This window comes from Equus przewalskii, chromosome 12 (assembly GCF_037783145.1).
Source record: "Equus przewalskii isolate Varuska chromosome 12, EquPr2, whole genome shotgun sequence".
In the NCBI taxonomy this organism is placed as follows: Eukaryota; Metazoa; Chordata; class Mammalia; order Perissodactyla; family Equidae; genus Equus; species Equus przewalskii.
The window spans coordinates 28,163,448-28,191,084 of record NC_091842.1 but is presented as its reverse complement, the minus strand read 5'-3'; the positions used below and the strand labels follow the sequence as shown (position 1 = coordinate 28,191,084).

At 50.5% G+C, this 27,637-nt stretch overlaps 1 protein-coding gene across 11 annotated transcripts in view; it reads right to left on the bottom strand.

Moving 5' to 3' along the window:
- Nucleotides 1-2,472: 2,472 nt before the first annotated feature.
- The window catches only part of SYT17 (synaptotagmin 17), a 107,073-nt gene continuing 81,908 nt past the window's right edge, over nucleotides 2,473-27,637 (bottom strand). For 8 of the 11 annotated variants that reach the window (XM_070566635.1, XM_070566643.1, XM_070566646.1 and 5 more), the window contains 4 exons: nucleotides 11,997-12,162; nucleotides 6,505-6,598; nucleotides 3,919-4,051; nucleotides 2,473-2,645 (listed from right to left, as the gene is read on the bottom strand). In XM_070566635.1, the coding sequence (XP_070422736.1) occupies nucleotides 2,566-2,645; nucleotides 3,919-4,051; nucleotides 6,505-6,598; nucleotides 11,997-12,162 (473 nt within the window). In that variant the 3' untranslated portion in view covers nucleotides 2,473-2,565. Of the gene's footprint in view, nucleotides 2,646-3,918; nucleotides 4,052-6,504; nucleotides 11,396-11,996; nucleotides 12,163-27,637 lie in introns of those variants that run through there. The other 3 variants (XM_070566636.1, XM_070566648.1, XM_070566641.1) reach the window with 3 other exon arrangements.

Sequence of the window (27,637 nt, the reverse complement as noted above, 5' to 3'; positions counted from 1 at the left end):
TAACTCTGCCTGGTGGGATTATGGGAGACACACACACACTTTTCTCTCTCTCTGTTTTTGTAGTCCACATGCGTATGTTTATAATGAAAAGAAACTCCACTTTTAAAATGTGCATACCCTGTGAACTAGCAATTTCCCTTCTAGGAATATAATCCCAAGAAAATAACTGTGCACAGAGATGCTCATCACTGTGTTATTTGTAAGAGTGAAAAATTAGATGCAATCTAAAAGACTAACAGTAGAAGAATGGTTAAATACGTTTCATCCATCTGCACAGTGGGCTCCTACGCTTCATTTGCGACAATTGTATGGGTGGTATGTATTTATTGTCATGAGCACCAGCCTGCTTATCTGTCTGTCTATGTATCTCTCCATCCACCCATCTATCTGTCCTCTACATCTCTCTAAAAAAATCTCTGTTTTGTCTCCATCCACTCCTCCATGCATGCATCCATCCATTCACCTACGCATCGAAGCATCCATGCAGCCATGTGCTCATCATTTATCACTGATCTATCAGCTATCATCTATTCTCATTCTCTCTCTCTCTCAGATTATTCCCAGGTTTGTTGCCTGGCTGCCCCGCCCACAGCATCTCAGCAGCAATGATCTAGAAAAGATGGGAGATTCTGTGGGCTGTCGGAGACTGGCACAGTGACACCCAGATATGATGACAGGAGACAAAAATACCAGAGGTGGATGCAGCCCACGTGACCCTGAATCGTCACGAAAAGACTAATCCTCTTGCAAATCATCTGTTGAAGGAAGCGGGGAAATGTATAACACCGTTTAGAAAGACTGCCATCCAAAGTGGAAAAAATAGAGAGAGTTGTGATGCTTGAAGAACGAGTTTTCGTTTTCTGGGAAAATCACCTATGCAGAACTCCTCATTTCCCAAAGCTGTCTGATAAATCACAGTCAGAGCTGGAAGGGACTGTATCTCCATTTTACAAAGGAGAAAACTGAGACTCAGAGACGCTAAGCCACTTCCATGAGGTCACACAGTAAAAATGGCAGTGGTGGGATTTGAAACCATGTCTTTTTGATTCCAGATGTGGTGACATGGAGCTGCACTGCCCACTTCAGGGCAGAGGACAGAGGGCTTCCAGCTGTCGGCTCCTTCAAGGTCAGCCTCAGCTGCAGAGAGCTGCCTTAACTGAGGTCACATCCTTTCCAGGGAAGCCCACAGCAGTGACCGAGTGAAGCACGGGTCTCGAGCCTGGCCATCTCGGCCCTGTGTGGTCCACTCTGCCGGCCACTATGTGCTGAGGATCTGCCTGCCAGGTTGGCTGCTAATTCATCAGGCCGAGTCTCAGTTCCAGCCCTTCCTCTGCCTTCCCTGCACAGGTGTGATCCCTAATACACATCTTCTACTCCACCTCTGTCTCAGCAACTGCTTCCGGAGAGCCTAATGTAGACCCACCAACACCGGGAGCGGTCTGAGAAAGCAGGCGACAAGATGGGGCTCAGGTGCCAGATCGCGTCCCCCTAGGCTGGCCATCAGTGGTGGAGGGTGGCGCACAGATGGCCCCTGGCACAGGGTGGTGTCCGACTGTTCACAGCTTCATGGGGTGAAGGGGGAAGGTGACCGGGAAGGGAACGCACCAGTCCCCATGAGCATAATGGGGAGATTGGATGGCTACTGCCACATGGCTCTGATGCTCTACAGAAAGATAATAGACTGCGGAGGACAAGTGACCAGCACCTGCTCCAGGACTGAAAGCCAAAGGGCCTCTTTGGTTGCAGACAGGGAAGTTCTCATCTCTTGTGGCGGGAGGGCAGACCCAGCCTGGGACTCGGTGATGGAACTTCAGAGGCGGTTCAGCTCCCAACCAAGGCAGCGTGTTAGGCGACGGTCAGGGCCCTGGATGGGACCCTGACACATGGGACGAGGTCGTCTGAGTGGCGCCCTCAAAGGTGTTTCCACATTTTGGGTTACCATGAATCATGCTGCTATGACCACCACGTTTGAATACCTGTTTTCAATTCTCTCGGATATACACCTAGGAACGAAACTGCTAGGTCATGTGGTTATTCTGTGTTTAACCTTTTGAGAAAGCACCAAACCGTTTTCCAGGATGGCGTCACCATTTTACACTCCCATCAGCAATGTATGAGTTTGGTGATATTTTTGTTTTCCTTCGGGAGCCAGCCTCCCCTGGGGCCCGTGTGGTTCAGATGACATTGACTCCCGCCGCCCTCTGCCCCAGTGATGACATCCCAGCAGGGTCTGGCCTGCCAGCACACGCCAAGGTGATTGCTCAGGAACGGGCACGTGCCTGAGCCAGGCCACCGAGACTCAACTCTGAACCTGGAACAACCCCTGGACTTTCCTCACTCGGACCAATAAATCCACCACCCCTTTTTAATTCTTAATCCAGTTCGAGTTGGGTGTCCTGTCCCTTGTGACCAACTGACCACTCTGTATCATTAAGATTTGCTGGTTTAAAATCTCTGTCTGCGCGATTCCTCTCCTTTGTGTGTTTTACGTTTATTGTGTCAACGTGATGGTACAGCTACCAGAGGACGCTGGAGTGGGGCTCGCTCCCAGGAGGCAAGACCGGATCAGTGAATGGTCAGCGAGGCGATCTTGCAGACAAACGGGAACTTTCGGCCGCAGGAGTTATCGTTCCATGACCGCGGAGCTGCGGTGGGAAAAAGCAGAGAGTCTGGGTGAAGGCCCACTCCCCACAGTAGAAGTAGCCCCGCCACCCCGCTGGAGTGAAAGCTCTCTCCAGCAGGCCTCGTGTCTACACTGGCAACCCTTTCTTGCTGATGCTTGAGGAGGCTGCTGTCCAGCCTTCCTCTCTCCTAAGGCTGGTCTGGACTTGCCACCGTGGAGGGGCAGGACAAACCTCACCCAGCGGCTTGGCCCAGCTCTGGCTACCGGGCTCCGGGATGGCTCCCAGGACAGCAAGTTGCTGTTCCATACCTCCCTCCCCTAATCAGGAAAAGAAAAAGGAGCAAAGAGGGAACAGCAGTTGAGTTACCGGATCTAGAGTTCCATAGATCTAGGTTTGAAACCCAGCTCCACTACTTGCTTGCTGTGTAACCTCGACCAAATCACTTAACTTCTCTGAGCCTCAGTTTCCTCATCTGCAAAATGGCAATATTAATAGGTTTTACTTTTCCAAATTGGTGTGAGCAATGTCGATGTCGTTAACGATGATAGTGGTGATGGCTAACACCACGCACAAACCACTGCAGCCACATTACCCTCTTTTCCCTTCACAGCATCCTTATGAGTTAAGGTCCCTTAGCCCCATTTTGCAGATGAAGAATCTGAGGCACCAAGAGGTTAAGGCATTTACTCCCGGCTATGCAATTAATAAGGGGTGGCGCTGGGTTTCAGAAAAGGGCATCCAGCTCCAGGGTCCATGTTCTCATCACCGTGTCTATCAACTGTACCTCCTTTAATCCTCAGATCAGCCCTGTGGGTGGAAGCTATTATTAACTCCATTTTACGGGAGAGGAAACGGAATCTCAGAGAGAAGTAATTTCCTGCAAGGCCACAGAGCTAGAAAGCAACAGGGCCGGGCACGGAGCCCAGGTCTTCTCACTGCTGACACCAGGGGGCTTCCTCAAGCTTATCTTGGTTCTAGTACTCAGGAGCTGAGCCACCTTTAGTGCGCTGGTGGGCTGACACAGAAGGACCATCCTTTGACTGCTCTCTATACAAATCTTTTTTTCCCCCACGCTTCCATCTCTAACATCTTTTCATCCAAATCATAGTCTGCATGTCAACAACGCACCGTTCACTACTGTTTAAAACGCATCCACCATGGAGAACGGCCCCGCCCCTAATGCCCCCAGTGACCTCTGGTCGCTTTCCAAGGTGCTGAATAATCCCCCCCGTCTCCCGCATCCGTGGGGCCTCCCCAGCCGCCCTGCAAGAGCCCTGGGCTCAGGGGCACCCACCGCTGGTGGGCCGGTACCATATCTGTACGCAGTCCTCCTCTTCTGGCTCTGCGTAGACGCCGTCATCCGGCTGGCTCCCATCCCAGTAGCTGTAGTCATGGGACGAGCCGTCGGTCCATTCAAACTGCCCTTCCTGGAGGGGGGGTTCCATCCCGAGGCAAGGAAGCAAACCGAGGAGAGAAAGAGTGGGCACCTGAGCCAGCTCCGGCCCCGGGATCACATTCTAACACCTCCGTGTCCCACAGGGCGGAAGTCCTCACTTTTAATCTGACATCCTGCTGTTAGTACTCCCTTCACGAGCTGTATCAGTGGAAGGCTTGTTAGTGCCCTGACAGGTGCCTCACTCATATTATCCTCACCTTCCTGCACAGCCGGCATCATCACGGCTCTTTTACAGATGAGAAAACAGACTCAGAGCTGTCTACCCAAACTCACATAGCGAATAAGGCATTAGTGCCGGGATTTGAACCCAGGTCTCTCCAACTCCAGTACCCAAGACCCTGACTACTCCACTTTCTGTTTTTAAATTTACCAGTGGATGGGAGGAACCCTCCATCTCTCTTCTCTTTGTCCAAATCGTATGTATTTTTCTCGCCCAATGTGGAACTACTCTAATTGCAGGAAGAGTCCTGTTGGGAATTTGATTGGTTTTGCAATAAACGTGCAAATTAACTGGGGGAAAGAACCACATCTCTGCCACGTCCTGGAACAAAAATCATTTCTCCGTTTATTCAAGGTTCTAGAAAAGTCTTCCCAAAGCACCGATGATGATGGAGGCCACGTCATAAGTTGGAAATGGCATGTTACTTCTGAGAGAGAGTTTGAGATTCCAGTTCCACCCACTTCCTGGCTCTGCAATCTGGGCAAGTGACTTAACCTCTCTGAGCCTCAGTTTCCACATCTATAAAATGGAGCTCACGTGTCCCTCAGAGGGTTATTGTGAGGATTGAACAAATTAAAGCACAAAGAGGGACTGAGCTCGTAGAAGGTGCCTGGTCCGGAAGAGAAAAAAACAAGCCCTTTTCTTGTACTGTATTGTTTATTCTTACTATTCTTAGGTCTTGTAATACGAGTTCCTTAACTTCTAATTAAGTGTATTCATAACCCAACTTTAACGTTGCTGTTATAAATGGACATTTTTGGGTTTTTTTTCATTGCGACTTCTGTATGGGTTCTTCCCAGATGAATTCTACTGATTTAAAAAATACATCTGTGCTGCGTCTGGCCACTACTGTTATTTCCGCTACATTGACGGCAGCTTCCATCACCCTTCACGAGCGCTTACAGCGCGCTGGACACGAGACGAAGCCCTTTAGATGCATTAGCCCATTTACTTTTTACCGTGAGGCACTATTATTATCATCACCCCCATTTTACAGCTGAGGAAACTGATGCTCAGAGAGGAAAAAAAAATCCCCCGAAGTCGCCTACCAGCCAGTAAGTGGCAGACCAGGCGCAGGAGCTGGAACTGGAACCCTGTTCCCTGTAGTGCTCTGAGTAGAGCGAGAGGCACACATGCAAAATAGAGACTCAGCGTTCAGCTTACCCCGGGAAAGTCTGGGGACCAAATGTGCAGGTGGGGCTGCTGTGACAATGCCAGCATGAGACCTGGCCCAACCCACCCTCTTCAGCCTTATTCTCCACCATTTTCCACCCACCCTGCCATACTCTGCATCCAAGACACATTGGTTTTTAGTGTCCTTGAATGTGCCATGGTGTCTCCCACCTCAGGACCTTTGCTCGTGCTGTTCCCTCTACCTGGAATGGTCTTCCTCTGGCTGACTCCTATTTATCCATTAGACACCAGCTTAAATGTCTCTCACCCAGGGAGTCGAGGCAGCCACGGGAGTGCGCTGCTCCGAGCTCCTTCAGGAGGACAAGCTGAAGGGACCATAGTTGGCTGACAGCCTCAGATCCTGGCGTCTTTGGTTCCCCACCTCATTTGTAGCGAGAACATGCTCCTGCCCCATTGGATCCACCACCATGTTCCCGGTGAGACATTTCTTCCTCCATCCAGGCTATGGCCAGCCGGTGACTTAGCATGTCAGGGGTCCTAGTGGTGGTCCATTCCTGACCAGTGGGCATCCTTTCCTGAATGACCCCATTCCGCTAATGAGCATCCTTTGCCTGGTGGCTCCCCACTGGCCTCGCCTAGACTTTCTCAGAACCGTGCTGTGATCGGAGGCTCTCCCCACCCCATCCTCCGCCCCCCGCTCCTTTCACAGGTCTCAGACCCACATCGTTGTCTGAAGGTCTGCCCTGCCTCCTTACGCCCCCTCCTCTTTTTTCCTTCACAGACGTTTCCCCTCAAAACCCCCTTGCACATCTAATCACGTTTTTGTGCCTGCTTTTTGGGGAACCCAAACCCCAGCAGAGGCCTTCCCTGACCACACTCTATGCTCCCATCATATCCTCTTTCACAACATGGACCTTATTCTAACTGGAACATCCTGATGTCTGATTTCTCTCTGCGTGCTGAGCACACAGCAGTGACCTGGCACACAGGTCCCCACGTGAAAGGTTGGCTAAATCAAAATGGGATCTTGGTTGGAGCTTCCGAGAGGCCTAACGGCCATTCTTCCTCACCTGCCTGTGATCGTGGAGCCCTATCCAGATGTCGGCCGGGATGCCAGGCACACAGCTGTTCACGAGGTCGTACACAAAGACATTCTCCTCCCAGCTACGAAGGCAAGAAACAGTAGCACGTTACTCGTTGCCTCTTTTCATAGGATAGAGTTGAAAACTGCAAACAATCTTCATTAGCCCTCCTGGACAAAAGTAAACAGAAGACGTGATCCAATCCTGCTTTTCCCTTCTTTCTCTTTTTTTATTTAGGTCACCCAGATGTGGCGGTCCTCCCACGGCCACCCCTGGATTCGATTGACACCAGCTCAGAGCAGGTCTCAGCACTGCTGCTCACCCTAAAAATTTAAATCCACCTCAAAAACACTAGCCGACAAGGCGGATGCTGTTGAAGATATCACGGAGAGACAAAGAAAGGAGTTTACACCGCATCGCGCACATCCAATAACAATGAAAATCTCCACGCAACATTTTTGTTCTCTCTCAAACCCTCCTTACATATCTTCTTCTCTCCTAGTCTCTTCTCACATCCTATTTCCAAAATCTTTTGTTTTTTTTCTGGAAAATTCAGCTCTAAGCCTGAACTTGCATCGCCCACTCAGCCAAACCAAAGCCCCTGTAGTTGAGTCCACTTTCCTTAGAAGGTCTTAGTCTGTTCAGGCTGCCGTCACACACCACAGCCTGGGTGGCTCATAAGGAACCGAAATCTATTCCTCACAGTTATGGAGGCTGGAAGTCCAAGATCAACGTGCCAGCAGGGTCAGGTGAGGGCCCACTTTCAGCTCATAGACTTCTCGTTGCATCCTCACAAGGCGGAAGCGGGCTGGGGAGCTCTGTGGGGCCTCTTTCATAAGCACACTCATCCCATTTATGGGGGCCCCATTCAAACCACGGCAGGAGACATCGGCGTCTTCTGGGGGGATTCTCACCTCCTTTTTCAAAGAGCTTATAAAATAATTCATCCAACAAAAAAAATCAGCGGAGGACCCTGGAGGCAGTCTGTTGCCCAACACAACAAAGAAATAGAGATGGATGGATGGACGGAGAGACAGACAGAGATTTTCACCAGGCCATTAAAATGTTTCCTGAGCTCTGATTTCATGCTAGGTACCGTGCTGAGCGTGAAGTCATGTCATCCTCACATCAGACAGGCACCGGGGCAGACGCAACTGGTTGCCTACCCTACAGCCCTTTGCCTGTTGCGTATGTTAGAATTTAGGGAAGCCAGATTTCAGTTTCCCAGCCTCCTTTGGAGCTAACACTGGTCAGAAGGCCCAGTTCAGCCAGTTAGACAGAAGGGGAAGTTTGTAGGGGGCATGGTGGAAACGTTCCCCTCCCTAATAACAGGACAGAGCTGTGAGGGCAAGACCCAGTGTCTTCCACTGTCTTTCCTCCTCGGGTTGTAGTTGCGTGAGGATGTGAAACTGGGAGCTGCTGCACGGGAGACCCCAGAGGAAGACAATGGCTCACCCGGTGCCCTGGTATCAGCGAGCCTGGAAAATGTCATTTGCAGAGGCTGGAAGGGTGGGCGAAGGATGCGAGAGCAAAGGGACAAATGACAGGCACGCTTCACTCATGCAGTTCACAAACCCAGAGGGACAACCCCACTGGAAAGAGATTCCCATTTGTGGCTTCCACTTGGCACTAAGAAACGAACTTTAGTGTGTTGAAGATGTCGTTATAAAGTAATAACAATCAGCCTGAGACCTAATACTGAACCAATAATTCACTCCAAAACAGGACTATGCTGAGGTACCATGTATGTTGCAACAAAGAGTATCTGCTCCCATTGGCTTCTTCTAAATGGCCACTTTCTAAACGCCGCCACCTCGTCTAAAATGCTCACCCTTAGATACCTTTTGGCTTGAGGCATTGGGAGCAAATCAAAGCACACATATTTACTCTCCTTAATTTTGTGTTTGTGGAAGACATGACTAATCCATTCCAGAAGCACTCAGAATTCCGGCACTCAGAATCCTTCTCAACACAGTGCTCCAGGCAGTCACATGCAGAGTTGCTAAACTACGATGGACTGAACGTTTGTGCCCTCCAAAATTCATATGTTGAAATCCTAACCCCCAACGTGAGGGTATTAGGAGGCGGGGCCTCTGGGAGGTGATTTGTTTGTGAAGGTACAGCCCTCATGAATGAGATCAGCGCCATGATAAAAGAAATAGCAGAGAGCTGGCTCACCTTGTCCGCCATGGGAGGCTGCAGCATGAAGATGGCCATCTGCAAAGAAGGGAGTGGCCCTCCCCAAGAACTGAACCACACCGGAGCCCTAATCTTGGACTTCCAGCCTCCAGGACTGTGAGAAATAAGTTTCTGTCGTTGATCAGCCACCCAGTCTATGGTATTTTTGTTACAGCAGCCTGAACAGACTAAGACAGATGTTATTGGAGGAAACGGAAAGGAAAGGGGGCTGACGAGGCAAGGCTTTCTTGCCCTCTGAAAGATAACCTGACATGGGAACACTAAGTACGAACTGACCTCCTTGAGATGACTAGAATTATACTTAACAAAAATAGTCACAGCTGCGACTGTTGGGCACTGAATTAGCCAAGCGCTGTGTGAGAACTTGGATGCATTAGCGCTTCGAAAGCCCCACAGCGTTAAGAGGTCAGTGTGATTACTGCTGTTCCCTAGTTGAGGACTCTTTGGCTCGGAGAGTTTCCGTGACTTGGTCAAGATGGTGCAGGTAGGAAGCGGTGCAGCTGGGACCACTCTAGGACTGCCTGACTCTAATGCCCTTCACTGATGCACATAAGGTCTCCGGTGGGGTCCTTCATTCGGAACATCTTCCGCTCCCATTCCCTGAGCTTCCTGATCCTTCAAGAGCCTGATCCAAGACCAGTTCTTCTAGGAAGGCTTTCATGAGCACCCTCTCTCCAATCCTTGACCACCCGCAACACAAAGTTTCTGTCCTCCAAGGGCTGGGCTGGTTGGTTCTGTTCTCTGTTCCTTGACGTCTGGTCTCCCCAAAATGGGCTGCCAGGACCACACAGATGGACATCATGTTTCATTTCTCTTTGACATCTTCTCCCAAATCCTCACCAGGCTCTACTCAATGGTCATGCTCCGAGTGTGCGTTCCGTCTAACATGAGCGTGGTATGATTTCTGGGGACAAAGTGTGTTTCAGTCCAACAGGTCTTTGAGCTTGGACCTACTCTGCTGAGTAAGCACTGCCACCCCAAAATGCCCCTCTCGTGCACAACTGGGTGTCTCCTACACCACCTGCTGAACGTGCATTTGGGGCAGTCATGTGGGAGAGTGGCCGCCCAGTCATTCTAGCACTGTCGCCATCTTGGTTCAACGGCATCTGCTTGGGAAACTATTTCAATATTTTATTGCATGTTCCCCATATCTAGTCAAAATAACTGGAAAATAGAAAGGCCCACGGCACTACTGCAAGTAATAAGGAGCACAGATCAAATGAACTTAATTCAATTCAGCTGTCTCTCGAAACAAAGATGGGAATTATTCAGCAAGCTGAAAGTATGACAATCTTAAACTTCAATCAGATGCTCCATGGCCATGAGCTGACTGAGTGCTTAATTATGAAGGGAAAGAACAAAATTAAAAATCATGAAGAAATATAAAATTGGATCGTGTCTCAAAGACAAGATATAATTAGAGGTTTCGTAATGCTGTCTAGCTTTATAGGAACCGAACCTCATTTACCACAGGGGAATGTGTTGTTCAAATTCAACTTTTCAACATGTTTTCAGGAAAGTATTATATCCAAAGTGGAGAGCTACCTATCTAAGAGAGGGAAGCGGGAGGTTATTGTGAGCGAGGTAAAGAGGGATGTCAGGAGTTGAGAAGAGAGGAAGAAGGCAAATCGAGGCAAAAAAGGACAAGAGTAGGGTCAAGGGTTGCCGGAAACCCCCTGAATTTCCCTCAAATCCTTTCTGATGGCCAGTTAACCAAGGTTTAGCTTACAGGCACCGGGAGGCAGGCTGAACTAGCTAACGGAAAATCCTCATTTGGAATCACTTCTAAATTTACTCTTTGTTACACATATCGCATTTCCCTCTCTAGGCTGGGAATGGTTGGGAACTTCTTTTATCCATCTTTGTAAGTGCTATCCTGCGCTGTGCTGTGCTCTGTATCGCAGCGCATTTGACCCCTGAAGACCAGCTCTCCCCGTCGTGTCAGCCGCCCTCCAAGTAACGGGAGGCACTGATGGAGGGTGGGAGGGAGAGAGCAGCCAGGGGGTTTCTGTGCCTCTCTGCCTTGGGAGTCGCTGGCAGGGGCTGTCTTGCCTCAGTGGCTCCAGCCCCCATAGGACTGGCCTGCCCTCCAGAGAGGGGTAGAATCGGCTTCCTGCTTGCGAATCTATAGATGGCCTCACTACCGCCTCTTAAAGTTCTTAGCTTCCATCACTTGTGTATGCATTAAAGCCTCTCTGTTTTAAATATTTGTAGCGGTTCCTGTTTTCCCGGTTGGACCCTGACTGCCTCACTCTATTCTTCAGCACCACCGAGAACACAGTGGGTGCTCAATGTGTCTCTTGGATGAATAGATGGGAAGATTCGTGACTCCTTTGGCAACGAAGATAGAGGATCTCTTCTCTGTTCTTAACAAAATTCAGTGACTCCAAAGCATAGGAACCAACTGTCTTTCTAACTTCAAGCCTCTGAGGTTCCTGAAGAACAGAGGCAAGATTGGGAATTTGTAGTTTGGGTGCCAATGGAACACAGCACCCCTGGCTTCAAGGAACCCACAAATCAGCAAGGACGTCAGGCGTGAAAACAGGTCATTAAACTGTGATGAAGGATGTGCTCTAGGAGAGGCGGGTGAGGAGAGCAATGAGGGTGCCGGGAAGTCAGGGGTGACTTCGGTGAAGAGATGTTGTCAGAGCTGAGTCTTGAAGGCTGAGGAGGTGTCTACCTGGAAGAGCAGATAGGGATGGGAATTCCCAGCAGAGGGAACAGAATGTGTAAAGGTATCGAGGAGGAAAAGAGCTGAACCAGACTGGAGAACTTTGAGGTGGTCAGCGTGGCGGGGGCTTAGGAGACACGGGGGAATGGTGAAGGCAGCCTTGATGGACGGGCTATGGCCTTTGACTGCTCAGGTTCAAATCCCAGCTCCATCACTTTATAGCTGTGCAACTTTGAGCCAGTTACTTACCTTCTCGGAGCCTCAGGTTCCCTGTTTGTAAAATGAAGATTCCTGCCTAATACGGTTTGAGGGAGTTTAATATGATGATGTACACAAACGCTTAGCAAATAAATGTCCGTTATTATTCCTTATATTATATTCTTTTATGTGTATTATGAGAGCAGATAAAGATGGATCTTCCAGTGTGCTATTTGCTACCCCCACTAAATGCTTTCCCTTCTGCTGTAAAGGGCAACTTCAATGAGAAAGTGCGCTGGATAAAAGCTAGCACCAATTACCAAAGAGAAACGCCAGTGGGAGATGCCGTTCTCCACTCCGCCTTCCAAGGGGGTGCTTGGTTGGGCTGTGGACGGACGAGCAGTCCACTCACCTGTGGATGGACGCCAGCTTGGCGGACTTCCTGCCGATGGAGAACTCAGAACAGTGGAAGTCAGCCTCGGCCCAGGTCTTATTGAGAGGGAAAAATCTATAGCAGTGGCCTTGGAACTCCATCCAGAAGAGTGGGCACAGGGAAGCCCGGGGCAGCTCTGGCACGGCTGGGGACAGAGAGAAAACGGACCGAAAGGAAGGCTGGCAGTGTGAACACTGTCTCTGTAGCTTATGACACCTTTTCCAGAACGAAAATAAAAATGTCCCATTATGATTGACGCACTTCTATGCCTGAGGTCCCAAAAAACACAGGCTCACCTAAAATTTACAAAATAATAAAAGTAATACACGCTCATTCTAGAACACTTGGAAAATGTTAATCCTTTGGTGCCTTGTTTTGGTCATGCTTGAATACAGTGATTTGTTAAAAACGCAGTGGTTATTATATTGTACACTACACACCTGTCAGTATTCTGAGTCCTAGAAATTAGAATATAAGCATTTCCCCCCACGTCGTTATAAATTTTTGTGAACATTGTTTTAAACAGCTCTTGAATACTCCACTGAGCAGCTCCCCCCCCCCAGAGTTTATTTAATCATCCCCCATTTATGGATAATTAGATTGTTTCCCTTTTTAAAAAACAATTACACACAATTATGCACCATGAACAGCCTTGTGCATAAAGCTTTTCAGCATTTCTGGTGATTTTCTGAGGAGAGGTTTATAAGATTTTGACACAATTTGCTCAGTTGCCTCCTGAAAGTGATGCACACTCACACGGTGATGTCCGAGAGGGCCTAGCTCACAGCGCCCCCGCCAGCGCTGAGCGTTACCACTTTAACGGCAATCTGCAAATTTTATAAGCAAAAAACAGCCTCTTGTTGCAATTTGCTGGTCTGGGCTCTCTGGCAAGGGAGGTCATTTTTCCACGTGTTTATTGACAAACTACAGCCAAGACGATTAATATCTTGAGCCCATCAAACTACTGGGGTCCAGGATTTGTTAATTCTGAAAAGGCACAAAGGAAAAAGCCAGTGTTTGAGCCAATAAACTTCTCCCAGCCTCAGCCCCTCTGAAGGCCTCTTGTGGGTGCTTTTTCTGGAAACCACAACCCAAGATGACTGGTGGAGGAGGAAGGCGTGCTGAGCACCCACCTTGAGCTGGGTTGGGTGGCTCACCCATGAAGGAGGCAGTGGGCAGTGGTGAAATTTATTTAGACAGCGATCAGAAAGGCTGGGTCCCAGCTGACAGCTCTGCACCTGACATGCTGTGTGACGATAGCACATTGCTTCCCTTCTCGGCTGTCAAACTGGCTGAGCTGGGGGGTCCCTTTTGCAGCCACCCAAGGGTGTGGCCTCTTTGCCCTTCAAGCCACTGTAATAGCTGGCTGAGCTCTTGGATAAGAACATAGTGGACAACAGTTACTGAGCACTGATGATGCGCCAAGCACACACAGGTTAAGTGACTTGCCCAAGGTCATCCTGCTAGTAAGTGGCAGAGCAGGAATTTGAACTTAGGCCTCCAGACACCAAAGTCTTTGATCTCAAAGTCCTCTTGGTGCCTCATCATGGGAGATCAACAGGGCTGAGAATGGTTAATAGTCCTTAGCACCTACTTCATGAGGTTGCTGGCCGACTGATTGGGCCAAATAAATTCGCAGAGCACGTGGCATATATGGATTGCTTTGTAATCGTACGATTATTAACGATTAGCTCAGGGTTTTATAAATGGGGTTGACGGGCTTCAGGGGTCCAGCGAAACCCCTGAAATTAAATGCAGAATTGAAAGTGTGTGTGTGTGCACGCACGTGTGTGCATGCACCTCTGTGCATTTTTCTGGGGAAAGAAAGGGAGAGTTCTTTTAATCAAGAGACTTATGCTAAGCAGGCAGTTCCAGGCCACACTTCCCATCACTGATGAGAGCCATTGGGCATTCCCATTTCATCAGGACCAGGCCTTCCCCATGCCAGGCAGCTGAGCAGGTCAGTCCTGGCTCGTCCCACCCCTCGTGGGCAGTCCCGGCCAGCTGTCTTTCAACGTGCGCTGCTACCCGAAGTGATGCAGAATTTGCTCTCTTAACCCCTCTCTACACGGCAAAGGGAGAGAGCTCTGCTTGCAGAGTTAGGAGGGCTCAGGACCCCTGGCCTGTCCCTGACCCCCTCCGGAGCTCGGTGTCTACCCTTCTCAGTTGAGATCATTGGTCTAGGAGGACAATACCTCCACGCGGAGAGAGCTGACGGACCCCTTGTAACTCAGAGTGTGGCTGAGCTCTTTGTTGGGACTTTTCAGCACTGCCTCCTACACAGACAGAGTCACCTGAACCTCTTCCTGGGGTCTACTTTTGGAGCACTTCCCTCTTTGCATGGACGAGAAGCGGCGAATCATTTCCATCTCCTTTCCACCCATCATTTGTAACCAGGGACGCTCATCGCTGAGAACTTGGCCATGCTTGTCCCGGAGTTGGCCAGAATAATGGGCCAGGAGGATGGTATTTTCTGGTGCTAAACCACTTTCCCCACTCCCACCCATCCTAAAATTATGTGGCATCCTAAATATTCATATTAGAGATGAAAGTAGGGGGGCCCAACCATCCCGGTTTGTCCGGGATTGTCCCAGTTTTAAAATGGAAAGTGCTACATCCCAGACCTCCTCCACTTGGTCACCCTGGAGCAGTGGTTCTCAATCAAGGGCGATTCTGACCCCCAGGGGATAGTGGACAATGCCTGAAGACATTTTTGGTGGTCACAAACGGGGATGGTAGTGCTATTGGCATCCAACGGGTAGAGGCCAGCGATGCTGGTAACCATCCTACAATGAACGGGACAGCCCCCCACAACCAAGAGCTTTCCAACCCCAAATGTCAACAGAGAGCCTGCCTGAGACGGAAGGCAGAACTCCACAAATGTGAAATAACCCCAGAGGTCAGCAACACGAAACATCGCAGCCAATATCCACATGTCTCAGCTTATCCGTATTTTCTTTAACAAAAATTAAGCCACAGTCTACACAACTGATTAGAAGTCAAGTTTGGGTTATTTCTCTAATTTGAGACTTAAAATGTATTACTCTCATAAACCCAACGCTGAAAGCACTGGCAATGTTGCTAGAACATTGTGTTTAAATTTAATGGTGCAGACCTCACCAAAAAATGCTGCAGAAAGGACGTCTTGCCTTTTCCTCCCCGAGTTCAGGATGAAGCAGACAAACTCTTTGCTCTCTCTCTTCCCCCTGGTGTACCTTTCCCGTAAGCAGAGCTCTTCACGGGTCTCTGCTCCATGAGAGGGTCGCTGTCTCAACTCCTTGCTTCAGATGGCTCTGCCATCATCTCCCTCCCGTGTGGATGCGACACCCAAGCCTCTGCAGGAGGGAGGCTGATCCCCCCCCCAGGGCCCCCCAGCGACGTGCGCCCTGCTTTGATTCTCATCCTGGTTTCTGGCTCCTGGGCACCCCCCTCATTTTCTGGAAGCACAGCTTAATTTTTCAAGGGATGTTTGCAAACGTTTACCCGGCATTTCCGCACGTCTATAGAGGAGAGGTTTGTGTTCTCGAATTTACTGTCTTGTCTGATCTGGAAGTCTCCACTCTTTTTGTCTTCTATCTCTTTTCCTTTTCTTCCACTTTTTTCCTCAAAAAATTAACTTTTTTATTTTGGAATAAATTTAGATTTACAGAAAAATTGCAAAAATAGTATAGAGAGTTCCCATCGCCGCTTCATTCCATTTCCCCTAATGTTAACATCAACATTCCTGTGGTCCATTTGTCAAAATTAGGAAGTTAAGATGGGCATAATACTATTCACCAAAATAGAAGCTTTACTCGCATTTCACCAGTTTTTTCTTTTTCTGTTCCCAGATCCAGCCCACAGTATCCCATTACATTTACTCCATCTATGTGTTTTATTTTACATCAAATACTATAGCATAGCTCTCTTGATTGAGCCACTGTCCCTTTCTTTCCCCAGAAAAATGCACAGAGGTGCGTGCACACACACACATATACACACGCATACACACACACATACACACACACTCGTGATTAGACAGAATTGGCTGGAATTGGCCAGAATTGTCTAGCATTGTTGGATACTTACCAAAAATCATCTTTACTTCCTCTCTTTTTCCTGCTCCTCGAATCCAATCAATTTTCGTGACTTGTCTGTTTCATCTCCTAGCATCTTTCTAATTCGTTTCTTTCGTTCCTTTTTTCCCTTCCACATTCTCAGCTGCCACTTAGCTGTTCTTTCTGCCTTATCTCGCCTTCCAAACCCAGAGGGATCCTTCCAACAACCTGATCTCATCTCACTGGCGCCCTCCCGAGTCCCCACCGCCCTTGTGAACTGGGCGCCTGGCTCCTCCGAAGCTTATCTCCCGTCACTCACAATATGCTCCAGATTCGTTCAAACTCTTGTCATTTCTCAAATGCCAGTTCAGGTCCTTGCAGATATTTCCCTCGGCTTGCCTCCGGCCAATTCTTGTTTCTTCTTTGAGTCTCAGCTGCATGATGACTTCTTCCGTGGAGACGAGGCAGGAGCCCCTGCTAACGGCTCCTAGAGGCCCCGACACCCCACCTTTCACACGCCCGAGTGAAGTCTTGTTGGGGGCTGGTCTAACTCTGTCTCGGTCAATGTCTGGCACATGGCAGGTGTGCAATAGCTAGTTCTGAATGAATAAATACCTGCTAGGGAATCGCACTCTGCTTCTTTGGAGCAACTGCCCGCTTTGGGGGACAGTGGGTGAGAAGGGCGTGTGCACCATCTGTGTGTCCTGACTCGAGGATGGCGAAGGCAGGCTGACCGGCCAGGGTTTTCCAGATCATATAGCACAAGGATGCTGTGACAGCAGCATCAGCATCACCATGGAGCTCATTCGCAATGCAGCATCTCAGGGCCCGCCCTGGACCCAAATCTGCATTTTAACAAGACTCCCCGGTGATGGTGATTCGTGTGTAAGTGAGCCTGGAAAGCGCTAGTCAGCAGTGAGCCACACCAAAGGATGGGGCCTGCAGAATCACTTGCTCATTCACTCACTCAAGGGGACATTAACAACCAATTCAATGAAGGGGGCTGGAACAGGAGAGGAGGAGGGGAGACTCCGAGGGGTCTCTGGGGTCCTAAATCTGGTGGATATTTCACAAGCAAGTCCCTGTGTGGAAAACAAGCTCCCTGAGGTGTGACCCCACAGAGCTCCCTACATCCCCCCTCCCCATTCCTGGTCCTTCTGACTCTCTCCACCCAGCAAACGGTGGTTATGGATGCCTGGGGTGAAACACACCAGAAAATGGGGCTGCGACAGGTCACTGCTCAATTACTCCCCTTTCCACCTGGGCAGGCAAAGGCCTTTAATTGGGGGACCTGGGGAGGCAAAAAGGAGACGAGGACTGGCACTGGGATGACGATGGACCTCACCCTCCGCCTCCTTTACCTCTGGGATTTTAGAAACTGGGAAGAGAAGGATCTCAGAGGCCTTTCATCAACCTAAACCCCAATCCAGCCTTTGCTAATGTGTGTCTCTTGTGAAGGGATTTCTATAGCTCAACAGGGCCAGCCCCACTGAAGATTTCACCTGAGCAGGCATCGAGTGCCCTGTACACATCAATCCACTCAGTTTTCACACATCCTCTGAGGTAGGTATCACAATCACCCCCTACATACACGCAACTTGATACACGAAGAAACCAAAGCACAGAGAGGTTGAGTAACTTGCCCAAGATCACACAGCTCCTAAGGGGCAGGGCTGGGTTTTGAAGCCAGGCTGTCTGGCTCCTGACCTAATTTAGAGATTCCTGCTGCATTTAAGCCCATTTCCTTTCGTCTCAGTCTTGATGTTCTGGTCCTTTGTTCATTCTCTTAGTCATTCAACAAGTTTTATTAGAGCACCTACGTGGTCTCGGGTAGTTGGGATATGTTGGAGATACTGTGGCAAACGACAAAGAGGTGGCTTCTGACCTTGCGGTCTTACGGTCTATGGAGATCAGCATTAAGAAAAATAAGCACAGAAATAAAGATGTCATTAATATGTAATTTTTGAACATACGTGGTGCAGGTAAAAACTTGAGGGAGCAGCCGCCAAATTATTTTGGAAGCTAATTATTTGTCTGGCCCTCTGCTCTCCCTAGTTGAACTGGTGGCCACCTTGACCCTGTCCTCAAGGAGTCCACGGGTGACTATGTCAGGGCACCAGAGTTCCCTTCATGGATTGAGAGTACAAGATGTTGCCACGGAGGCACGTAAAAGTGGCACAAAAACCCAGATTTGGAGATCCAGGAGGCTTCCTGGAGGGGGTGATGTCTCAGCTGAGACTTGAAGGATGAATAAGAGTCAGAGACAGAGCGTTCCAGGTGGAGGGCACAGCATGTGCAAAGGCCCGGAGGTATGAGAGAGAAGGGAACATTTGGAGAATTGCAAATGGTTCAGCCTGGCCGGGAATTCCAGAAGAGGAGGAGGACGGAGATGAGGCTGGAGGTGAAAGAGGAAGCGGGGAGGGGAAGGAGGGCCTCAAAGGAGCTTGTTGCTCTGGAAACCAGGAGGCCAAACTCCATGGTCTTTTACCTCAATTAGCAGCACCGCAGGCCCCCCAAGGTCTCCCAGCTGGAGTGGGAGTCACAGACTTTGGGAGCTCTGAGCTTGTTAAGGAAAGAGAACACACCAGTGGAGCTCGGGGCTCGTTTTCTTCTCTCTCTTTCTAAAAGAATAAATTGTCACCCTCCCACTCAATCTGGCTGCACGCTTCCCTGGCCCCAATCCAGCTGCCCATAAACCACCACCCTACTGCCTCCTGCCCAGATCAGCCGTGGGAGCCAGCCAGGAGAGGAGAAGGGGAGGCTCCGGGGGCCACATCTGGCCCCCTACCCCGACCACTGGGCCCTAGATGTCTCAGGGGGTCGAAGGCAAGGGTCTCCCAGGGTCCAGGAAGCCCTCAGGGCCTTCACTGCTGCTGCCTCTCCGGGGCACATCCCACCGCAGAGCGTCCTCCTCCAGTGGGCCCCGGCTCTGCTGTGCAGAACTGGGGGTCCCAGGCCTCACGCCTGAGCTTTGCTCTCCCGTCTCTGGGCAGCTTTTGTGGCCACATGACACAGAGGAAACAGCACTGGGTAATTTCTTATATTGCGACTAACAGTGGCCATTCATCGGGGGGTTAGTACGTAACTGTTGAGACCAACCTGGTGGGGGGGGGCCGGTATCAGTATCAGCCCCATTTTACAGACGAGGAAACTGAGGCTCAGAGAGGTCCATTCACTTGCTCCCACAGCTGGCAAGTGGCGGTGTCAGCGTGAGACTCAGGTCTACGGACTCGGAAATTCCTAAGCACTGCAGTGCCCCCGGAAAGCATCTTCTTTTGGTCTTGTTTTCCTCATTTGTAAGACAGATCCATCAAACATCAACTTTAACAGTGTTGGGGACCGCACGCGTCCCCCTTCACGTCCACAGGCTGAAGCTCTGTTCCCCAACGTGATGGTATTGGAGGTGGGCCTTGGGGAGGTGATTAGGGTTCGCTGAGGTCATGAGGGTGGAGCCCCATAATGGGATTAGTGCCCTTATGAGAAGAGGAAGCGAGACCAGGGCTGTCTGTCTCTGTGCCTGTCTGCAACCAGGAAGAGTCCTCACCAGGAACCGAATTGGCCAACACCTTGATCTTGGACTTCCTGGTCTTTAGAACTGTGAGAAATAAATGTCTGTTGTTTCGGCCTCCCAGTCTAGGGTATCTTGTTACAGCAGCCCCAGCCAGGACCAACAGTTAAGTGAGCAAACAATTCAACGTTTCCTGGGTGCCTATTTGGCTTGAGGTCTGTGCCCTCAAGTTGCTCACAGCCTGGAGGGAGGAACACACAACACACATGGCAATGGGTCCTCATCTCCTAGGAGATATCCTAGAAGTACTCCGACCGCTCTGTGACCATCGAGGAGGGGTGGGGAGTGGGCCAGAACGTGCACAGGGCGCTCTAGGACCCGACTCTATGATCCAGACTCCCAGGTGGATGGTAGGAAGCTGGGGTGCAGTTCCCCGGGTCTCTGTGCTCCAGCTTAAGAGCTTGGATTCGAGTCAGATGGCCCTAGTTGGAAACTCCGCAGTTTGTGCCTCAGTTTCCTCATCTGTAAGATGGGCGTGATGATAGGCCTACTTCACAGGGAAGCCAGTGCCTGCCTCACAGTAGGCATCCTAATAAACATTAGATATTATTACAACAGAAATAGCCTGGGCCCCGGAATCCTCCCAGAGCGGAGAGAGCAAGGCCAGCTTCTCGGAGGGGAGAAGAAGAGGCTAGGGAACTTGACCGATTCCCCGCCCCCCACCCCTGCAGCCCTGCAGTAGTGACCCTGAGCCTCAGAACACTTGGCTAGAATTTCCTTTGGGTGGAGAGTTCTGGGGCTCCGGAGCAGGGAAAGAACACTTTTTGATGGTTACGGTTGAAGAGTCATAATAGCAAATATTGACGCAGCTTTGACTAGGCGCCAGGCTCTCTTCTAAGCAGCTTTCCTGCGTGAATCCACTTAAACCATGTGATCAAAGCCAGGTTCAGAGAGAAGGTTTTGGGGAAAGGATCTAGTCCGGCTAAATTCTCCCAAGTCTCTCTGAGGTGTCTAAAGGGATGTGGCTGGGGATGCAGGGATCTGGGGGTGTGGCTGAGTCGCACTATTTGCATATATTTGCATATGTTTGCATGCTCAGGGGTGAGTAATTAAAGGCCAGAAGCAGTGGGATGGATGACGGAATGACCAATGCCCTGTTTGCTTCGCACCTAAAGGCTGGGGGTACCCAGAAGACAAACCAGGCCCACTCTCCATACGGAGGGCTTCTGGCTGTGCACCCACCTTCATAGTCTGCAAGGCCCACCAAGACAAGCCCTCCCGACATAGCAACATGCACACTCACACTCACCCACAGTCAGACACACGCCCACTTAAACACATGCACGCACACACACACACTCACGCGTTCTCTCCTGGGTTGAAATCATTTTCCCCTAGAGGATCTGTCTGCTCGGGCTGCAGCTGGGCTTCTGCCAGGCTGGGAGCCCGGGGACAGCACAACTACGGCCTGGACGGGTGAGGACCTTGGCCAGGTCACTTGGCCTCTGTGGGCCTCAGTTTCCACGGCTGTTATCTGGAAAGGTTGGGCCAAATGGATTTCCAGGGCCCGTCCTTCAGCGCCAACCCTGAGATCTCCACCGTTGCTGGGTTTGGAGCCAGCTCAGTCCCCTTATCTGTAGGGGGGGGTAAGGCGGGGGGCTAGCTGTCTGGATGTGCCTTTTTGGGGGTCTTCTGTTGCAAGAGAAAGCTGTCTCCCCGCCAATTCTATCACAACGTCAGCACCACAGCGGCAGAAGTGGTAAAAGGAAGAACTCCCATTTCTCAAGGGCTTAGCAGGTGCTCAGTGCCTCGCTTGCATGATCTCGCTGAAGATCCTCAAACGTTTGGCTTATTATCCCCCTATTAGCCCCACTTTCCAGGGGAGGAAACGTGAAGCTCAGAGAGAGTCCCCACAGGCACCAGCCAGTGAGGGAGAGGATTCCCCTTGTTCTCTCCCTCTCAGCTCAGCCTCGGGCCCTTCCTACACACGCCGGGCAGAGAGGCAAGACTTTGGAACATCCAAGGCAGCCTTCAAGGATATTTTGTCCAGCTTCCCTCCTGCTCACCCACTGCATGGATGAGGAAACCAAGGCACAAGAGCAAGGATGCAAAGATGCTGTCATGGACTGAATGTCTGTGTCCCCCCAAATTCGTATGCCGAAGCCCTAGCCCCCAGGTGATGGTAGGAGGCGGGGCCTTTGGGAGGTGGTTAGGGTTAGATGAGGTCATGAGGGTGGGGCCCCCATGATGGGATTGGTGCTCTTATGAGAAGAGGAAGACACCAGAGCACACACTCTCTCTCACTCTCTGCCCTGTGAGGTCCCAGGGAGAAGGGGGCCATCTTCAAGCCAGGAAGAGAGCCCTCGCTGGGGGAACCGACTCAGGCAGCACCTTGATCTCGGACTCGCCCTCCTCCAGAACCGCGAGAAATCAATTCCCGTTGAAGCCACCCAGCTGCGGTATTCTGTTATAGCAGCCCGGGCTGACTGAGACAGACACTCAGAGTTTATGACAGAACTGGAGCCCTGAGGTTTGCCTAAATGGACCAAGACTATACTCATCCCCACCACTGATGCCAGGTTGAAAAAAAAAGGATGCCCAGTTAAATTTGCATTTCAGAGAAACAATACATAATTTTTAGCATAAGGACATCCTATGCCATATTTGGGACACACATACTATAAAATGATTTATAGTTTATCTGAAATTCAAATTTACCTGGCAACCCTATCACCCCACTGTTTAAATTCACCCCAACACTCTACCAGCCCGATGACATGGCCTGATGGGAATCTTACCAGGATTTCATGATGAGCTTTACTCTAGTGGGGATAAAAACAATATCTCTGCCACAGGGTTATTGCGAGGATTAAATAAATCCACATATGAAAAGTGCTTAACCCAGTCCCTGGCACAAAGTCAGGGCTATGTAAATCTTAATAGTTGTTATTGATATTATTATTCTTTCCTTTTCTTTTTTTTTGAGGAAGATTAGCCCTGAGCTAACTGCCACCAATCCTCCTCTTTTTGCTGAGGAAGACTGGCCCTGAGCTAACATCCATGCCCATCTTCCTCTACTTTATATGTGGGACGCCTACTACAGCATGGCTTGCCAAGTGGTGCCGTGTCTGTACCCAGGATCCGAACCAGCGAACCCCGTGCCTCCAAAGCGGAATGTGCGAACTTAATCGCTGAGCCACCCAGGCGGCCCCATTATTTTATTTTTAAACAACGTTTGGAAAGAACCCTCATGGCAGAGGTGACAGGCAAGATCCTCAGCCACGAGGAATTTCCTGGACTCGGGACTCTTCCAACGCAGATGAGGCCCCCCAGAGTCAGCACCTCAGCTTCCCCACTGAAGAGAGGAAGAAATTGAGCTCCTCTGAAGCCCCAGGCCTCCAAAAGGGACGCTGCAGCACCGGCAGCCAGGCCTCACTGATAGCACCTCAAGGGTCTGTGGGGCGCGCTCCTCTCCACCTGCTCCCGGCCCTGGGCCCTGTGCTCACCTGGGCTGATACTGATGTCCGCTTGCGGAAAGGCCTGTGCAGAGAGGAGGGTCAGGGCGGCCGCGGCCCACAGCCCCCACCTCTGCATCCTGAGCCGGGAGAAAGCCCCCTCCGGGCCTGAGCGCTGGAGAGAGGCCCTTCCGCGGGAGCTGGGGTCCAGGACTGCTCTCCCGGGCGCAGGCGGGGCCTCCAGCCCTCAGGACACACTGGGCGACCCCAGTCTCCTCCCCCTCCCCTCTCCTCCCCTCCCGCCTCTGCTCCCTCCTCTCTGCCCCGCTGGAAACAGCTCAGAGCGTCGGCCCGGGCCAGCCCCTTCGGAGAGCTCGGAGACCCTGCAGCCCTGCTTCAGAGCCACGTGTGGCCTTGGGCGTGCGCGCGCTTCTGAGACTCAGTTTCCCCCTCTGTAAGATGGGATGAGAACGCAGCTCACAGCCCAGCCGGTCCCAGCAGGTAAGGAGATTTTAGGGGTAAGTCCAGACTTCTGCCTTCTGTCGAAAATCTGAAGATCCGATGAGCCTTAGCCCTCGTTGGCGGGGCAATGGGAACTATGGCGTGGGGCTGAGAAAGGGCGCCCCCTTCAGGCGGGCTGCGCGCGGGCTCGCCCAGGCCACCCGGTCTGCCTCCGGACCCCGGGGTCCCTGGCCGCTGTGGGGCAGCCTCCCCTCCTTTCCTTTCCCCTTTCAGGGTCTCTTGGGGGTTAGAGGAGGCCCCAGTAGAAGGTTCTCGACACAGAGTAAGCGCTCGACAAAGAGGAGCAAACGTCATCCCTGTGCAGAGTTCTAGCGCGTGGCTTGCTCACACTTAAATGTTTTAAAACCCGCTGGTGTTTCCTTGGGATCTCATTGCATTGAGGGAGAATTAACCTCTCAAAATCGGAGTCTTTTCTGTCCACTTCGTGCGTCCTCAGGCAAGTCTCTTTGCCTCTCTGAGCCTGTTTCCTCCTTGATAAAATAGGGCATGAGAACAGAACCTACCTCACAAAGATGAAATGATCTGCCATCCATGCTAGCAAGTAGCAGGAGTTGAATAAATGGTAGACACTTTTGCTGGGATTATCACGGATCCGGAGCAAGCCTTTTCCTGGCGTCCCCTCGCACACTCCCCACCCTGCACTCAGCCAGGTGCCTGACACTCAGTGCCCCTGGCATTCACTAGGGGGACTTGAACATGTCCTGGTCACTCGTTTTTTTCTCTGGAACACTCGCTGCTCTGACTTCGAGGAATACCCTAACTCGTGCCCACACAGCGTGTGTTGCCCTGCTGGCCCTGGGATGAAAGCGTGCCCAGGCTGACCCGGGCTACGAGCACAGCCCAGGCCCAACGTCAGCCGGCAGCACGCCTCATGCCTACCAGCTGCCTCCAAAATTTGTGCTGGGGCACACTCCAGAGTATGCACATTATTTGTTTATCAATGACATACACTTACAGGCAGGTGTTGCTTAACATTGGGGATACGTTCCGAGAAATGCGTTGTTAGGCAATTTCATCACTGAGCGAACATCACAGAGGACACTTACACAGACCTAGATGATGCAGCCCACCTCATGCCTGGGCTATATGGTACTAATCTTACAGGACCACCATCGTATGTGCAGCCCGTCGTAAACTGAAACGTTGTTATGCGGCACATGAATGTATTATATATTTATAAGTGAAGTGCACGTACTACTTACCGGACTAATATATCATGTCTGTTATAAAACACCTCTCCCCCAAAATTGATGCTTTTAAAAGGTTGATGCAAAATATAAATATAGAAGAAAGTCTGGATATTTTCTCCCTACTCCCCATCATCTGGTGCTCTGCACTGTGGAGACCCCTGCTGTCACGGAAATCAGACACCCTCTGAGGGTGCCCGTACCAGGTGGGGAGAAGGGGGGCTGTCAGATGCAGGCCACTGGAAATCCTTTCAAAAGTGGAGGATCTCTTGATTTGGCAAATAAACCCCCTAATGATCTGTGTTGATATGTGATGGCTGAAGGTTTTTGTCAATCAGTTCATGCCATCCCCGGATGAAAACACACAAAGTATTTGTTATGTGCTCAATCCCGCATGGTCCACGGACCAGCAGCACGGCATCTCCTGGGAGCTCGTTAAAAATGCAGAATCTCTGGCCCCGCCCCAGATCCACTGAATCAGAATCTGCGTTTTGAGTAAATCTCAGGAGGTCTTGGGTACATTAAAGTTTATGAAGCATTGCTCTAGACAGGGGTAGGCAAACTTTTAAAAACTTCTATTTTTTAATGAAAATTGTATATATTTAAGGTGGACAACATGATGATTTGATACACATATACACAGTGAAATGACGCTACAGTCAAACTAATTAACAGATCACCTCCTCTCATAGTCACCTTTTTTTGCTGATGAGAACACCTGAAATCTACTCTCTTGCCAAATTTCCAGGATTCAGTACCATGTTATTAACTACAGTCATCATACTGTACATTAGATCTCTGGACTTATCCTCCATAACTACAACGTAAACTTTTTCTGTAAAGAGCCACACAGTAAATATTTTAGGTTGTGCAGGCCACTTGGTCTCTGTCACAACTACTCAACTCTGCCACAGACTATAGGAATGGGCCCGGCTGGGTTTCAATAAAACTTTATTTATAAACACAAGCAGTGGGCCGGATTTGGCCCATGGGCCACAGTTGCTTAACCCCTGTTCTAGACCTCAAGTTGACTGGCCAGACAGTAGACAATTTCCTCACTTGACAAATATGGTCTTTGCTGTCATTTGAAGGTTGTAGAAGTCTCTTTGTAACACAGTATGTATTTTCTGGCTTCTTAAAGCTGCATTTATTGTGTGACGGTATTACTGCCCTGCACCCCCAAATACACATACACACACTCACACACACAGTGTGCTCATGGTGGCCTGGGGGTTCAGTGACGATTCCCTCTGTCTTTCCCTCCCTTCTTCCCTCCTTCCTTCCTTCCTTAAAAATATCATGTATTTACCAATAAAACAAAGCCCCCTGCCCCCTTACCACCATCATAAAAGGGATAGTAGAGGCTAGTTCATTGCATGGCTTTCAATTCAGCTACATCCATGTTCAAATTCCACACCTGCTGCTGTGGGACCGCACTGATTTATTTCCTCTAAGCCTCAGTTTCGTCACCTGCAAAATGGGGACAGATCAGTACTTCCCTCGTACAAGTGCTTAGGTCAACGGCTGACACACGGTAAGCACTCAAGACATGTTAGCTACCAGTGGATCGCCATGGAACCTTCGAACACACCGTACAGGAAGGCATCAAGCTGAATAGAAAAACAGCTTCCCGAAGGATCCCCCTGCCAACCTTCAGGGCGATGCCTTCCGGTCTTCTTTCTAGGTGTAAGTTGTTAGTTTTTACATAGCGGTGATCATTCTTGAGTTATTTTAAACGGTATTCTTGAATATGAAAAAGGTCAGGTATCCCACTGGCGGTGGAAGACAGGCCACCCAGAAGAGAAAGTGAATCTTCCTTCCTCTCCCTGGCAGCGATCCCCCGCTTTCTGGGAGCGAGACATCAGTGCCCCAAATGGCGCCCTGGGACCCATCACGTCTGAGCAGGGCCGGGCAGAGGCTGTACTTTGTGGCAGGTCCCAGAGGGTAGACTGGAATCCTGGGGGGGTTCTGGAGTCTCAAGAGATGAGAGGGCTCAAGGATTAGCCCTGGGAAAACAGACATGGCTTTAAAACTTCGCACCACCCCTCCTCCCCCACCTCCTTCCTTTGAACTTGGGTTCCGCACCCCAAAGAGGGCGTGTAGGTGGCCCATGCGTGTCCTTTCCCACCTCCTAGCTGAGGAGGAGGAGGATGCTATTTGAAACAAATGGGTGGCCCACGATAGGGCACCTTGGGCCCAGGTTTCTATAGAAACCAAGTCATTCTTCACCTTTCAACGCATTTCCCTTTTCTCCTGACAAACTCTTTCCTTGGAGACGCGGACGGCTCTGCCATCTGCCCTCCTACTGTTCCCTCTGGTCAGCCAGCAAACGTTGCCTGATGTGCGCCTAGGTGGAAAGCCAGCGAGGACGGTAAGCTCAGGTTTTGCAGGCATTGTTGCCACTAATGCCCGCTTCAAGCCCATGGGGTAAGAACTGTCACCCTCCTTTCAGATGAGACAGCCCCGCAGGGGGCTTAGCCCCCCAGCTCTGTATCAGTTTCCTGGGGCTGCCGTGACAAAGCACCACAGACTGGGTGGCTCCAACAGCAGAACATCATTGTCGCCCTGTTCTGGAGGCCGGAAGTCCGAAATCAAGGGGTCGGCAGGTTGGTTCCTTCTGAGGCTGCGAGGGAAGGCTGTGTCCCGGGGCTCTCTCCTTAGCTTGGAGGTGGCCGTCTTCTCCGTGTCTCTGCACCCTGTCTGTGCGTGTCTGTCTCTGTGCCCACATTTCTCCTTTTTATAAGGACACCAGGCAAATTTAGGACCCACCCTGAGGACCTCACTTCAACTGGATCACCTCTGTAAAGACCCTTTCTCCAAATAAGGTCACATTCTGAGGTCCTGGGGGTTAGGACCCCAACATATCTATCTTGAGGGAGACAGAACTCAGCTCATAACAGGCTCTGGAGTC